Here is a 16,117-nt window from a genome sequence, read left to right as displayed (position 1 = left end):
TATTACAATTTTAATACAGTTTTCCTTTCTTAAGATGTGTATGCATTTTTTTGGCACTGTGTGTGTGTGTGTGTGTACACACACACACACACACACACACACACATATGGTGCTAATATAAATGCTTGGCATAAAATAAATAACAAATGCTTATCATGTTATATTACCATTATGGTGGGAAATCAATATGTATTCTCTAAACTTGATACAGTAAAAATGCCAGTATAGGCATGCCATTTCAAAATATGGAGATAAAGAAAATTGAAGAGGTGGGGGGTAAGGGGTGGAGCAGGCAATCTTTTTGATTTAAAGGAAGCTTTATGCACAGACTACTATGATAAAAGTAAAACTTAATTGCAAATGAGGTAATTTTAGTCCCCAAAGCATCTTGCCTATTGGAAGGTAGCCGAGTGAGCCTTACTGAGCTCTTCCTGCTATCTTCATATAATGACAGTCACTCTGCATCCCCAACGCACTGCTCCACCATCAAGCCTAACCATCTAAGGCCTGTCACTTAAAGCACAAGTAGTTTAGAAACCAAAGTGAAGGCCAAACATGACAGAGAAAACTCTACCAGGTCCACATGGCCTCTCCCCAGAGTCTCACACAAGCTAGTGTCTCATATTTTCCATAATATGTAGACTTTAGGGGTTCAAGACCTGGGTCTGCCATTTACTAGCTACATGACTTTTGGCAAGTCATTCACCTTTCTAGGCATTTTTGTTGTGAATTGTAGCAACTCTGAAAGGAAATCTATAGTTGACACTCTATCCCCTTGTGAATTAGTTTTTAAGGAACAGTCATCAATAAAATGTTAGATGAGCTTTCAGTTAACAGGTGTTCCCTGAACTTTCCTGAACAGGGAGCAGGGAACTCTGTTCTGAGAACTCTTCTATAAAACAGTGCATATTGTGAAACACACCCCAGTCCTTCATTATGCCCATAGTCCCATGTAGTTGGAAGTAAGATCATAGGATAATAGCCTCACTATGGACCCATTTACTAACCTCATTGGGAAGACATTGGTATGAAAAGTTTTATAACTTCACTCGTCACATTTAATGCAAAAGTACAACACAATTAAGAGACAAACCTTTACTTTACAATAAAAGTAAAAATACATCTGGGGATTGAAACTGTGGTGTAAGGAGACAGACTATTGGCTATTACAATTATTTGCATATCTAATGGTTGTTTTTCTGGCAAAAACAACCACCACTATTAACCCATATGAGCATAGAAGTCTAACCATCACCAAGAAAGTTTCAGTTGGCAAAAACTATTTAGTATTTCTTAGATGATGCTCTTTCAACAGATCCATGGGTTTCCATGGAAACCTGCTTTATTACCTAGGCAACTAAGGACTCAGGCTGGCATTGTTAGATTTTAAATTTTTCAGAAAATTCAGGATGACTTAAATAAAAATCATGCTTCCTGGCTAAGTTAAAACTCTATTTCACCATTCCCCTGTGCCAGATTTAAAACTTTTCATTTAGCCTCAGTAAACAAACACAAATGAAATTTCTAACTGATCTTGTGAATTCTACAACTCTTTATGCTAAGCACATAGATGTTCAAGGAGTTACAGTTGCCTGAGGTTTTTATGAAGATCTTTTTGATAAAATCAATACTTTCTTTGGAGGTTGATTGAAAACCAAGGATTGGAGCCGAGAGTCAAGTGTGGGATGGGACAGGAAAGAGGCTGCAGTTTCAAGGAATGCACAGTCGATGTCCATCGCCTCATCTCAGCGTTGGTGAAAGGAAGGATTATCAGATAAGGAATGTAAATCATGGGTATTGATAGAAGGAATCAATAATATCTGCTATTGCTGAGGACTGTGGCCTGTATGCGATTCCATTTGGCTATCATGTGGTTGGATAAATACAGCCCAAAGAATCTAAGTGATCACCACTCTGGAGGAAGGTCACTTCAGGGTTATGATTGGGGTGACGACTTCTGTACATCTCGTAGTTGAATTAAAGAAGCATATTCGAGGATGCATGTCAAACCTGCAGCGGGGCTGGGGCTGTGATATGAATGGCTCATAATTTTCATGACAGACTCAAGATCAAAGAGATCTCAACAGGCTGGGATGATGGGCTGGTATAAACAGATGATATTTAGTCATAATGCTCTTTCACTTACTCACTTCTACTGGCTTTCTATTGTTGACCAGTGAATGCTGGGATGCCTCAGCATGGTACTGAAGACCCCCACATTGGGTGGGACTCAGCCTGGTTTCTGATTTTATCTCTTACCAGTCCTGTACAGATGCCCATCTCTTTACCTGAGGTATTGGCTGTCCCCAGGTCTTGCCCCTAATATTCTGCCTCCCTTTCTGCTTTTCTGTTCATCTGAACTGCCCTGTCATCCACCTGTTTCTGAAAACCCTATTCAGCTTGTTCAGTCCAACTCAAAAAGTTATTTCCTTCATGAAGTAGCTCCCAATCCCTCCAGATCAAAACAGCACAAAGTCTGCCCCGAGAGTCAGCTGCCTCATGCCGCCTGGTAGTAGAGGTCCCGTGACTCCGATCAGTCCTCTTATTAATTTCTAAGCTTCCTAAAGACAGGGGCTATTTCAATTATGCAGATTCCATTTTTAAAGCATTTATGGAACAAATAAATGACAACGTGTAAAATCCTGTTAGTGTCAAAACCAAAACAACTTCAGGAGAATAGGATGCAATGAACATCTCAGTGTATCTTAGGGGTCCAGTTGACTCTAAGAAGAATAGGCACAAACACTGTGGGTGTTAAAAGGAAATGTGAGCACAGGCTCCACTCTCAGAGAACTCTTGCATGACCAGCTGTGAGGCAATCCCACTGGACACGGGCTCGCGGTGGAAGGGGCTGCACCTGGAGGGTGGTGCCCTATTGCTGACCTTGCCATGACAGTGCATCTCTCACCTGGAACCCGGTTACATCTCTACAGTCTCAGACCTACAGTAATGAAGAAGCTTCGATCCCATGTGTGCAAAGGGGCACACTGGCCAGAAAGGAATGGGCTCCTTTTATGGTGGACAATAAAAATGTTCATGGCTGTGAGGGCCAGGCTGAGAGCTGTGAGAGGGGAGTCCTCTAAGGGGGGTAGGCTGAAAATCTGGGTGTCAGGCCAGGGCCGTGAGGGGGGTGCCCATTGGAGGCAGGGGCAGCCTGAAGCCTGCGAGGGCAGCAGCCCTATCACTGAAGGTCAAGGGTCAGATGGCAGAAGTACCTATGTTTGCAGACTGTATTTTCTGTAATCACTTGTTTTCCCTTACCTCAGTATTTTTTTTAAATTTTATTTAGTTTTTGAAATTGAGGTATAATTGACATACAATATTATACTGGTTTCAGGTGTGCAACACAATGATTCACTATTTGTATATATTGTGAAATGGTCACCACAATAAGTCTAATTAACATCAGTCATCACAGTTACAGAATTTTTGGTGTGTGATAAACACTTTTAGGATTTACTCTCTTAGCAACTTTCAAATATGTAACCCAGTATTGTTAACTATAGTCACCATGCTGTGCATTAGATCCCCAGGACTTATTTATTTTATAACTGGAAGGTTGTACCTTTGACCCCTTTCACCCATTTTTCAAAGTATTTCTTACAGTGTTTTGAAAAAGTAAGGTAAGCCCTTCCGGTTTCCAGTTCTGCACGTAAGGAGCTTAGAAGGCACCATTCCATCCTAATCAGTTAAAAGCACAGACTAAAAGTCAACAGCTCTTCTAGGACCTGAAAGAGAGGTGAGGACGCAGGGCAAAACACTGCCCCCAAAACTGGACAGACAGCCAGAGGAACAGAGAGAGGACTCACCAAAGCAGAGCCCAGCAGTTGAGACTGCAGGGGACCAGGGCAGGAAAGATGCACTGTCAGTTCAAAACTCCAAGGGGCCCAGGCACAGAGGGCCTCCCCACATTATCGATATGCCTTTAGGAGTTCAACCAGGTTCCCACAGCAGGTATCTGAGAAAAATCCTCCAAGCGTCAGGCAGCAGGAAAGGAAAAGGAGCCATTTTAAAATACGTCAGCACCCTGTTCTTATCAAGGCTGCCCCCAGGTGAAACTAGTTAACCAGAGCCTAACCTGCAGGGTTATTCTCAGAGCCTAACTCACCTGGGGAAGGGAGATACCCAACTCCAGCCCGCGTTAGCCATCCTCTCCCACCTAAGAGAGGAGGAAAAATGCTAAGACCCATTTGAGAAGTCCACAGTCCAGGGGCACCGACTCACTGAAAGACGAGACCTCATCACAGGACTAAGGGACGCGTCCCTCCCCCCACAGCTCACCACCACATCACCAAAGGCCTGTTTACTGGAGCTCCTTTCACCTGGTACGTCATGTCTGGCTATCAAGAAAATAATTAGAAAGCATAACAAAAGGCAAACAACATTACAATGTATGCAATTACATATGCTTATGTATCTATCTTACTTTTATATAAGTACATATATGCTTATGTATGTTTATATATAAAATGAATGACAGCAATGATACAAGGGTGAGGGGAAGAAGTAGGATTATTTTGGTATTAGGTACTCACACTGCATGTGACATGGTATAGTTTTTTTTTTTTAAAGTGGTTGGATTAGTTGTAAATGTATATTGCAAACTCTAGGTCAACCATTTAAAAAAATTTAAAAAATAAGAATAACTGATGTGCAAAGAAAGGAGAGGAAACACAATCATATACAATGCTCAGTTAAAATAACAGAAGTGAGTGGAAGACAAAAATAAGACCGAGGCAGCTGCATTCATGGAAAGACCTGAGCATCCCGGCAGCTGAGCCCCACCAGCAGCCTGGTGGCGAGCCCCTCCTCCATCAGCAAAGGGCAGTTGCCTGCAGACCAGAGCATGAGCAAACAGTGGCTTCTTATAAACCACCAGGTACAAGGTGGGTTTTTAATGCAGCATTATTGTAACAATAGCTGACTAGAAAAAAAAAGCCTGGCTGCCCTATGTCCCCTTCTCTCAGGGCATATTAGGTGACTTACTGGCCTGTCATTGAAGGGAATTCTGGGTAAATAAATTAATGGACTCAATGGACGAATCTTTTCAGAGGTTGATTTTGAATTTCACGAAGGCCTTTCTGGAGGTGGTGTGTTGTGCCTCAGAAGAGTGACTCCATCAGGGTTTTCTAGTGACCATGGTGGTAAACTCATGGCTGTATACATGCACCCAAAGCAGATCTAAGGACTCTTCTCTACTCCCCCACTCAGGGGGCCTGGTCTAGACTGGACTGAGAAGGAAGCCACCAAATCATATAATAGTAATTGCTACTGTGCCTTCTTGTCGCTGTAAATCTGAAACTCAATTGAATATTCAATTTAATTAGAACTTCACAAATAATGCATTGTAGCAAAACACCATAGATGATGAAGAAGTCATTTTAGTTTTTAGTATTAAATGTTTAGAATTCCCAGATTCACATGACAGTGAAAGACCAGTACAGATGAAAGTGTAAATACATATATAGACACCTTCACATGCCCATTCATATACACAGAATTTTTAGAATTGACTTCTCATAAGTGATATATAAAATAACCTATAATAGCCTAAAAGGGTCTTAGCATTCCCGATGGTTGTTTGGAAATATGCAGTGTTTCCTGCAAACATCTATTATTAATTCTAATGTTAATATAATCATCTGTATAGCATACACTTCTGAATTCCCATAAAAGCTAAAAGAGTTTCTATTTTTAGTTTTGACTTCTCTGTGGCTTTTTCATCAGAGATCCACAGGGATCCCCCTCTGCCAGATCTCAGCCAGAAAACTGAAGCTCCCTTCTTATTGATTCTTTGGTGTCTGTGTTGTTGCTTGCTAGATTGATCCGGTCACATCTCTGTACTGAAAGCAGCCCTCTCTCAATTCCATTAGCTAAGTGTATGAGCATGGTGCCCATGTGCAGTCCCAGATGGCGTTCTAGGACCAGCCTGCCTCCACCTGCTCTGACGTGTACAAGCGCCGTTGGTCCTGCTCGTCATGAAATATTTTGACAGATGTCTCTGCCTGACGCCTCCTGGAGCTCCATCATGATGCTGTGTGAAGAAGGGACCCCTCCCGTGGGCTGTTGGCCATATAGGCCTTTTAATTGTAGTCGGTGTATGTATCAATCAGGAAAAGGTAGGTATTTGAAAGGATTATTCATGATTTGGGTGCTACTTAATCTCCCCAGCCTTATCTTCTGCCAGACACATTGATGGATATACACACTTTACACAGTCTTTATATGTGGGGCCATATATGCCTCCCTCTGTATCTGCCTATCTATCTATCTTATGCACTTGTGCCCCGAACTCCATACAGCACAAGGAATAATCTCAGAGGCCTACAGAGCCCAGGCAAGTAACGCAAATGAGCCAAGGCCAGTGCAAACACACATGCAGACACTTCTGAACGGCGTGGCTGAAGACTGGGGTCAGCTGATTTTTGCTATGAAATGCAGCCCTAATATTGCTGGAAGCTTCTTTCAAGAGAAGTTATTCAAGAGAAATCAGAAATACGTATTTTATGTGAAATGTCTCAATTTAAAAATGTTGGCTCAAGTGCCTTTAAAATGTAGTAAATGCAGGAATATAAATTGTGTAGCCACTTCAGAAAATGATACAGGTTCCTCAACAAATGAAAAACAAAACTACCATAGGATCCAGCAAGTCTACTCTTGGGTATATGTCCGGAAAAAACAAAATCACTATTTCAAAAAGATATCTGCACCCCCATGTTCATTGCAGCATTATTTACAATAGCCAAGGCACGGAAGTAGCCTAAGTGTCCCAGGGATGAATAGATAAAGATGTGGTATATATGTACAATGGGATATTACTCAGTTATTAAAAAAGAAGTCTTACCATTTGCAACAACATGGATGGACCTAGAGGGTATTATGCTAAGTGCTAAGTGAAATAAATCAGAGAAGAGAAAGATAAATACTCTTTGATCTCATTTATATGTGGAATCTAAAACAGCTAAACTCGTAGATACAGAAAACGGATTAGTGGTTGCTGGTCGCAGGGGTTGGGGGGTTGAGGGTGGGAAGTGTGTGAAGGGGGTCAAAAGGCACAAACTTCTAGTTATAAAATAAATAAGTTCTGGAGCTCTCATGTATAGCATGGCGACTATACTTAACAATATTGTATTGTGTATTTGAAAGTTGCTAAGAGAGTAAATCTTAAAAGTCATCACACAAAAAAATTGAAACTGTGTAGTGACGGATGTTAACTAAAATTATTGTGATGATCATTTTGCAATACATACAAGCACCAAATCATTATGTTCACACCTTAAACTAATACAATATTATATGTCAATTATATCTCAATAAAACTGGGAAAAAACCCTCAAATAATATGGAAAAATGCAACCTAATAAAACAACTATATAGTCACCTGTGTTTATAAAAGACAACTTGGATGTCATCAGGTCTTAACGTTTCGCTTACCATTTCTACCTCCTTATTATTATTATTTTTTTTGTAAATGCTATTTTTGTAAATGATATTGATAGTTTGGCTATACCACCAGTTGTTCATCATCCCTTGATGGACACTTGGGTTGCTTCCATCTCTTGGCTATTGTGAATGATGCTGCTACGATCATTAGGTGTATAAACCTCTCTTCGAGTCCCTGCTTTCCATTCTTTTGGGTCTTCATGGTCTTTTACACCAATTGGGAGACCAAGGTAAATCTGCTCGAGTGCAGGGCGTCCCAATTTCATGTCATGGCTTACACAGGAAGTATCTGCCTGGCTCCTTGGGGTAACTGGAGGGGTTTGGAGTCCTGACAGAGTGGTGGAGGTGACTGTTCCCAGATCCTGCTCCCCCAGGCTCCAGAGCAGGGCTGAGGGGATGCCCCTCACAGCACACACTGGCCTCATGGGCCGGGAGCGCTCTGCTCTGGACAGCTAGGCGCTCCTTGTTCTGACCCCATGCAGCAAGTGTTTGTGGTGTGTAGATGCTCGTAGTGGGTAGGTGTGGGTGGTAGGACGAGGTGCCTAAAAGAGACTCACCACCTTTCTGCCCACACCCCCTCTCAGAGAACCTGGCCCATTGCAGCTGTACAGTGAGAGGCATTGGACCTCACAGCCCCTGGCCACAGCTGCTTGGAATATCAGTGTAGACGTTACCAAAGCTGGGTAAATCAAATTCTCTGTAGGGCTAGAACAGGAGTTGGCCAACTGTGGCTCGCAAGCCACATGTGGCTTTTTGGGTATGTACATATGATCTGAAGTAAAACTGAAAATGAAAATAAAACTATCATAGTTTCATTTATAAAATTTTTAAAGGATATTATTCACATAATGGTGATTTCATTTGTTTTATGGCTCTCGAATCAATTTTAAATTGTTGTGAGGGAAAGGACTGGCTCTTCTGTCTCAAAAGTTTGCTAACCCCAGGGCTAGAATTAGGTTAGGACACTCAAGGCAGAAGAAGGCCCTGTCCATTTAGGGACTCAGGCTGCCACTCTGAGGCAGCTATAAGAGACCAGTGTATGTTGAGCTGTGGAACCAGTCTGTAAAGGAAAAGGAACTGGAAGCAATGCCCAGAGCTGAGCAGGGGCAGGTGCCCAAAGGGAGAGACGACACCGGGTGATTGTGGAAGGATATGCTGCCTCTAGACTTATTGTCTATGATGCCTGGCTGATTGTGCTGCATTTCGTTCTTGTGCAAGTCAAATCTGTACAATAAGAATGTTTTGCTCTTGAGGTGGTTGGGTGCAGGAAGGTGGGACTTGCGGGGAGAAAGATGTTAAGACAAACCAGAGAGTTGGAACTTGTGGTGTGGGAACGTAGCCAACGGCCAACAAGACAGCACTAAATGCTTCTTTTTTAAATAGTTTATTTATCTGTTTGGCCAAACAGGTAATGGAAACTGAGAGTAATAATTTGCTAAAAAGTTCAGGTCATGAATGCCCCTTGCCCCTATGAAACGAAAGACTCCATGGTTACAGAGTGCACCATTGGGTTATGACACCATTTCAAAATAAGGTTTCCATTTCGTATGTAACAATGTAAACTTCAAAAATAGTAAACTCTAACCCCCTTGTCCCTCTTTACAGATCTATCACAGATAGAATTTTCTGGCAGACCTAAATTGTGTAAGTAAACAGCCTGGTGCTGAAAAGTTTCATAAAAAGATGTACAGGTTCCATAAATAATTTTTCGGTCTTGGTCATCAAGTAAAGCAGTTGACTTCCTGTGTCGTCCGCCTTGTATGCGCGTCACACACCGCGAACCATGGTCCATTACTGGGTCACCCACTTTGTCATTTTTGTACACACACACACACACAGTTTTATTTGTTTGTAAAGATTTCTACATCTAAATTAGAAGACGGCTCCAGTGACGTATAATGTCACCTTGCTTCACATAGGTAAAGACGAAAATTCTGTAGAAGGCACTGTGATTTCTCTGGCATGATCTCACACAGACCTGAGAGCGAGCTGGCTGGGGTCAGACAGGACTATTTTCTCCTCCTGTCATCTGGGTCAGGCCTGTCCTCCTCCAACTGCTGCCCCAGACTAGTCCTAGCCATGGTTTTGCTGTCCATTCGCCTTTTCTGAGTCACTTCTTCACATCCCACCTATCTGTCCATCCCAATGAACTCACATTTATCTTTTGGCTCATTGAAATCCCTTAAAATTAAGAGTACAGCTCTGGTATAAAACGAAATATGACCTACCATAGCTGAAAAAGTAATCACAGTGTGCGATGTAATTTGCTAAGAGTCAAAACATTCGCCCTGCCTCGTCAAGAATGCCTGTCACCCAAAGCAACCTAGGCAAGGAGAATTTGAACTCGCTTTATATTCACTGAAAAAAGAGCTGAGAGGTTTTCCTTTTCTCTTTCATGTTGAATTGGTACCTTAAGTGGAAGGTCTGATGTGAAAAACAGCAAGCAAATTGGACATGCCAATAAATACCGTATAACTTACCGCAGGTTACCAAAACTGTACAGGTATGTACACCTTACCAACTGAGGCTCCCCATCAGGAATAGACCTCCCAATTATTAACGCGAGCGTCCCCACATGTTCCAGAGAATGACGTCAGCGGGCAAAGGAAGGGCGGGCTCTTCTGCTCTTGTTCCGCGGTCCCGAGCCCAGGTCCCCGCCGCCCTCCACGGTCTCCTCTTTCTTTCTCACTTTGAGGCGGGTGAGCAGCTTGACCAACCAGACATCCCACTCCTCGGGCAAGAGCAGGAGGAGGAAGCCCAGGCCGATGATGATGATGGCGATGACCCGGACTCCGTTGAAGACGATATTACTGGTGTAGTGATCGACCACTGCAGAGACAGAGAACGCAGTTTCTAGGTTACTCAGCGGGAAGCCGGAGGGGGCGGGGGCTCCTGGGCAAGCTGTCTTCTCCTGCACAGAACCCTCCTCACGTTGGATCTGCCCCGGCAGGCAGGGACTGCCTGTAGTAAATTTCACTTTATAACACCTCTCTGGTAGGCCTTGCACTTGTATTCATGTCTCCAAACTGACCTTAGTTCAGACGTTGATTTGTTATGCACATAAATACACCAAAGGTTCATTGTGGCCACCTCCGGCGGGGCAGGATAATGAAACTGTTATTGCTTTCTTTATATGTTTGGTACTTGTCATATTTTCTACAATGACATATTTTATTCTTATAACTTAAGAGCGTTATTTCACTATACGTGCACATATATATGTTTGGAAGACCAAACTTGAATTGGGTTTTTGAAGATAATAAATACCAATTCTAGTTCCGCCCCAGGGCAGTGTTAGTGTGAGGCTCTAATGCCACCTGTGTTATTGCCGGCTAAGTGTATGAAAGGCCCATGGGGCTCAGGGCTCATTCATGACTCACATTTCTGACTCACATCAGGATGAGAAACAGGGTTCACGTCAGTTAATAAAAATCCAGCTCACTTCTCTCTTCACAGCCAAAAGATCAAAAGTGCTGTGGGTGTTAGGGTTTCTTTTTCCTTTCTTTTTTCTTCCTTTCTCTTTTCTTAACTAAACCAGACAAAGCCAATTTGCAGCCTGCCCTCTAACACCAGATTGCTTTGCTCTTATGTCATTTTGTGAGAGAGGGTTTGCTTTCTTCAGAGGGTGCAGCTTTTGAAACCTGAATGGCCGGACAGCCGTCTGCCCGCTCTCCACATGTCTGTGTGTGTGGGGATGTGTTCTGCTGCCCAGTTTCAGGCTTGGCTCTGTCATGTCCCTCATATGTTCCTTCACTGCCCCCCACGCCTTGATTCTCCCCTGGTCTAGATGGTGGGCAGAGAAAGAATAAGAGAGGTAAAAGTTAAACCTGAAAAAAAAAACCTTTGTTAGTAGCCCTTTCGTGGAGTTTAAGTGCCACTTTTATCCCACTATAATTCAGAAATACTTTAATTTTTCATATTGGCAGAACATTCTGTTAATTCAACAGATATCGATGGTCAGTTAGCATGACACCTGGGCTGCTCTGGAGATACACGTCTGGGAGTGGTCAGAAGCTGAGCACTGACTCGGCTCTGATGTGTCGGGTAATAGCCGAGTCCTTTGCTTCTCTCCTTCAGAGGACAATTGAATGGCAGTCCTTCCTCTGTAGTACAAGGTCTGACAATTAAGTGTGCAAATTCATCCTAGAAAAAGTGCTACACACGTCATTGCTGAATACCACTAGGGTGATCTTCGAAGTACTCCCTTTGGGAAGCTATGCACTGAACACCAGCATCTAGTTTACCCTTCAAAGCAATTTTGGAACTCTTTTTCTGGAATGGCCATCAGAGCTGTCACTGTATTACACTTGATGTCCTAAATGTCATCAAAATGTCTTCCTTTCAATATTTCCTTTATCTTCAGGTAAAGAAAGAAGTCACTGGGGGCCAGATCAGGTGAGTAGGGAGGGTGTTCCAATACAGTTATTTGTTTACTGGCTAAAAACTTCCTCACAGGCAGTGCCGTGTGAGATGGTGCACTGTCATGATGCAAGAGCTATGAATTGTTGGCGAAAAGTCCAGGTCATCTAACTTTTTCATGCAGCCTTTCAGCACTTCCAAATAGTACATGGTTAACATTTGTCCAGTTGGTACAAATTCATAATGAATAACCCCTCTGATATCAAAAAAGGTTAGCAACATCATGGCAACAAAATTTACAAACTTAATTGTCCAACCTCGTATTATTAAACCTCTTCTGTTTTAGGTAAATAAGAGGAAGTGATTCTGATCAGTCTCTCTAATACCTGCCTGTGTGATAGGGTCAAAGTGAGCTTCCACAGAAGAGCTGCCTGGAATATGCCTTTCACACTAAAATCACTGTGCCTGTAAAGAGGCAATAAGGCATAGGGGGTTAAGTTGATCAGTTACTTTTCAGAAGGCTGTGGTGTCTGGAGACTGACAGGCCGGACCACTTCTTACCAAGCTCTCCAGCAGCTCGAGGGCTTTCTGCATTCTGAAGTGCTGCTCATAGGTTATTTCACTTGGTTCTCACGTCAACCAAGGTAATAAGGGAGGTACAACCTTCACTTTTAGGGGAGACAAGCTACACCCCAGAGAGGTGATGCCCTGGGACCACTGTCCTCCAGGTGGGCAGAGGTGGTGCTGGGCCCGAGCCTGTCCCCTGATGCCCCTGCCAGGCCTCTTCTCCCACGCCACCTGGAGGCATTCCTGAAGAGTCAGGGCCAGGTGAGGTGTATACAGAACAATGTGACATGTACTGACCCTGTGGACAGGAAGAGGGAGGAAACAAATCACAGGAAAAGGCTTAGGAAATGGACAGCTGCTTTGTTTGTGCTTCCAGGAGTATTAGCACCATATTCCCTGGGGGGGGGGGTTAACCCTCTAATGACCTGAAAGTGCCAACACCCCATGGGTAAGTGCTATGGGACAGCGATTCGAAACCCTCCTCTGGCTGAGCACAGGTTATATACAGGGAGGTTGGGTGTGAGGCGGGGGATTCCGGAAGGAACCCCTAAATTCACACCGGAATGAGCCAGGAAAGGAAGGAAGTGAGTGGCAGGTGACGACAAGTCTTCAGAAGAGCTGCCGACTGACTGAGTGGCCGGTCCCCAGTGGAAAACAAAGGTCCCGAGTACCTGGGAAAAGGCTCACTTTTCCTTCTGGGAGGTGGAGAATAACGTTTATGCTTCTGCTGTTTGTAAACACATCTCTACGATGTACCTGACACACCCTGAGCAAATTTTCTCCCCTAGAAAGTCACTCACAAAAATAAAAATATTTTCTGCCCCATGTTTTTCTACACTTATTAATAATCTTAATGATACTCATCTCATGCCCACACCAGTAAGAATCGAGATGCTTTTAGGCTTTCTGTGTGTTGGTGTGGTAAGTGAAAATCAATCCATTATGGAAAAAAGGTTGCCTATATAATGAACATCAACATTTGACTGAAATGCTTTCTTTTTATAAAGAAGGTTAAACCTGCATTCTACACCAGGCACAGCGAGAATATATGTGAGCACGTGTGTACACATGTGCATGTGCATGCTGGTGTGTGTGTGTGCATGTGTGTTTACAAGCACATACATAAAGTCACATAGGCTTACCTGCATTCACAGGTACACTGAGGACGATTCCAAGAGACATCAGAGTGGGATACGTAACAGCAATTCCAAAATTTAATACAATATTGAATGCTGAAATGAATGGAAAGTGGCGTTACTCGTGACCGACCCTGGACAGTACCTCCTCCATGGTCCATCTGACCCCAAACCCTCTGCTCTCTGCTCTGACTCGGTGAACTCAGGGTTCCTGCAAGGGCTTCAGGACTTGGGGATGAAGGACACACATCCTGATGACTCAGCTCCCCTCTCCTCCCTGAGCTATGAAGGAGGGAAGGGAAAATAAATTCGGAAAAGGTAGCCAGTGAGAAGGCACTAGAAAGAGGACGGGGCCTCCTGATCATCCTGGTAACTTTGCTTTCCTCTGTTGCTGGTGACGATTCTGGGCTGACTGTGGGATTTGCATTTTTACATGGAAACTGGGTGAGCATCTCCTAGGCTGCATTTCTGCCTCGGACCAGCCTTATGTCAAGTAAGGGTGGTGACGATGACATTGATAATGACATCTGATAACACTGACTGAACACTGACACTGATCAGGCAATGTTTTAGAGCTTGGCACGTGCCATTCACCGGCTCCGCCCCAGCCCTTGAGTGTGCCATTATCAGTAGGTAACACACAGCCCCCTGGGCTGTCAGATCACTACTCAGAGCAGCAGTGACCACAGTCACCACTGCAGTGACTGTGGTTCTGGAATTGCAACCCAGTGTCATTGTCACAAAGGCTTTCCTTTGTGAAACACGAAGATGTTGACAAGCACCAGAACGTAAGGATCAAAGGAGACCGCTTTCCTCCTTCAGGGCACAGATTTCCCAAGGTCCCCAGAAGTTGCACGGTCCAGCTCCTTGGTCACTGCTTCTGGGGGTTCGGCCGAGCGAGGGCCACTTACTCAATAAGAGGACTGAAAATCCACAAAGGTTTCCCCATGGAATGTCATCGAAAGAGCTCCAGTATTCCACTTTGGTAAAGTAGAGGATGACAGGGATACAGGTGATGAAGAGGATGTTAAACACACCGAGAATGGACAGAAATAAGGCGGCTTCCCCAAACTTTGCACTGCCCAGGAGGAGCTTGAACAGAACCTGCGGAGGAAGAGGGGAGGAGGTATGAAGTAGCGTAGTCATTAAGGCTGGGCTGGACCACAGAACGGACAGCTGCCTGACAGGTAAATCCCACCTACTGGGCTAGGCTCCAGGAAAGGGCAGGGGATCTGACCTATACTCGCTGTCCAAAGCTCAGTGGCATCATGATGGACAGTTATTCTCTGGCCACATAGAGAGGGGCACTTGCAGGAGCCATGCGTTCGTTCACATGGTGCTTGATTTATCTGTGTCGTACTCATGATACCATAACCTCCCATCAGAGTGTTTGAAGATGAGGCAGCCACACAAATCAGAAGTATCTGCCGTGAGTTGCAACAACCGTGTATAGTGCCAGGTGGGTACTGGACTAATGGGGGAGAGGAATCACTGCATAAATTATATAAATGTCCACTCACTATACTGTACACCCAAAACTAATATAAAATAATACTGAATGTCAACTATAACTGAAAATAATAATAATAAAAAGAAAAATATCTGCCATGATTCCACAGTCCTCTCAGGGACCTTCTACATCGCATTTTGAAAACCACTGCCCCCAAGACAAATGGCTCTGGTTGCAAGGAGATTTTCTGTAAATTGAAAGTGGAGGGAATATTGCGGCTCATCTCTGCTCTGTCCCCACCACCCACATCCCAGAAACAGCATGGGTTTTAGTGGAAGGAACCCAACTTTGATTTCTTGCCCCTGTTTTTGTTTGTATATATTTGAGTTCCACGAAAGGCCAGGAGGAGAGGAACAAATGTGACTGGAGTGGCCGGGAAGCTGAACTTACAGAGGCAGCAGGCCCCCCGTCCACCCCTGTGGTTAGTGAACTACTGACAGTTAGGGAGCTGGTGGTCTGATTTGAGTGTCTGCATTGTTGTCTCTCCCTCTTTTTCTGCTTCCTCCTTCCTCAGCCTTTTCACAACTCTTTCAGGCATTTCTGGGTATACGAGTATGTACAGGAAGCATGAAAAGGGAAATAAATTGCTTTCAGCCTTTCACCTACTGGGCCCTCTGGATAAAGACCAGGCAGTGGAGAAGATGGAAACAAATGTCTAAGTCAGAATATCTGTGTTTTTTGTGGATGGTGTTTCTACACACTCTCTGCTTTCAATTAGCACGCAGCAAACGAAGTAGAGCAGAGTGTGGCCTTTTAATATTTTCTGCATTTGGATGGTGGCTTTGGAGTCTCATAATGGTGCCAGACCATCACATTCTCTGGGTAAGACGTGTTCCTGAGAAGGAAGGTGGCATGTGTGTCTCTCTCTATGGGCGCTGAGGACAGGGAGCTGATGGAGGACAAGACGGTACAGTTGTTTCACTTCCTGAAACCATAAAATGAGTTACTCATAGAGCTGGGACAAAATGCCTTTTCTTGTAACTTTCTACAGTACTTCATTTTTTTCTGTCCTACTGTCTAGATCCACAGAGGGCCAATAAGTCTCAACGTTAAAATCTCATTTCTCACTGAATCCTCCGGTCAGGTTTCCAGCCTGGAGACC

The 16,117-nt window shown here is 43.9% G+C and overlaps 1 protein-coding gene across 2 annotated transcripts in view; it reads right to left on the bottom strand.

Annotated features, from left to right (window-relative positions):
- Positions 1 to 8,811: 8,811 nt before the first annotated feature.
- Positions 8,812 to 16,117, bottom strand: part of SLC35F3 (solute carrier family 35 member F3) — a 316,125-nt gene continuing 308,819 nt past the window's right edge. For both annotated transcript variants that reach the window (XM_019651792.1, XM_019651794.1), the window contains 3 exons: positions 14,417 to 14,609; positions 13,512 to 13,601; positions 8,812 to 10,272 (listed from right to left, as the gene is read on the bottom strand). In XM_019651792.1, coding sequence (XP_019507337.1) covers positions 10,037 to 10,272; positions 13,512 to 13,601; positions 14,417 to 14,609 — 519 coding nt within the window. In that variant the 3' untranslated portion in view covers positions 8,812 to 10,036. The remainder of the gene's footprint in view (positions 10,273 to 13,511; positions 13,602 to 14,416; positions 14,610 to 16,117) is intronic.

The sequence above is a fragment of the Hipposideros armiger genome, unplaced genomic scaffold, assembly GCF_001890085.2.
Source record: "Hipposideros armiger isolate ML-2016 unplaced genomic scaffold, ASM189008v1 scaffold_167, whole genome shotgun sequence".
Classification (NCBI taxonomy): domain Eukaryota; kingdom Metazoa; phylum Chordata; class Mammalia; order Chiroptera; family Hipposideridae; genus Hipposideros; species Hipposideros armiger.
Note: the sequence above shows the minus strand (reverse complement) of the source record. Positions and strands in the feature narration are given on the sequence as shown.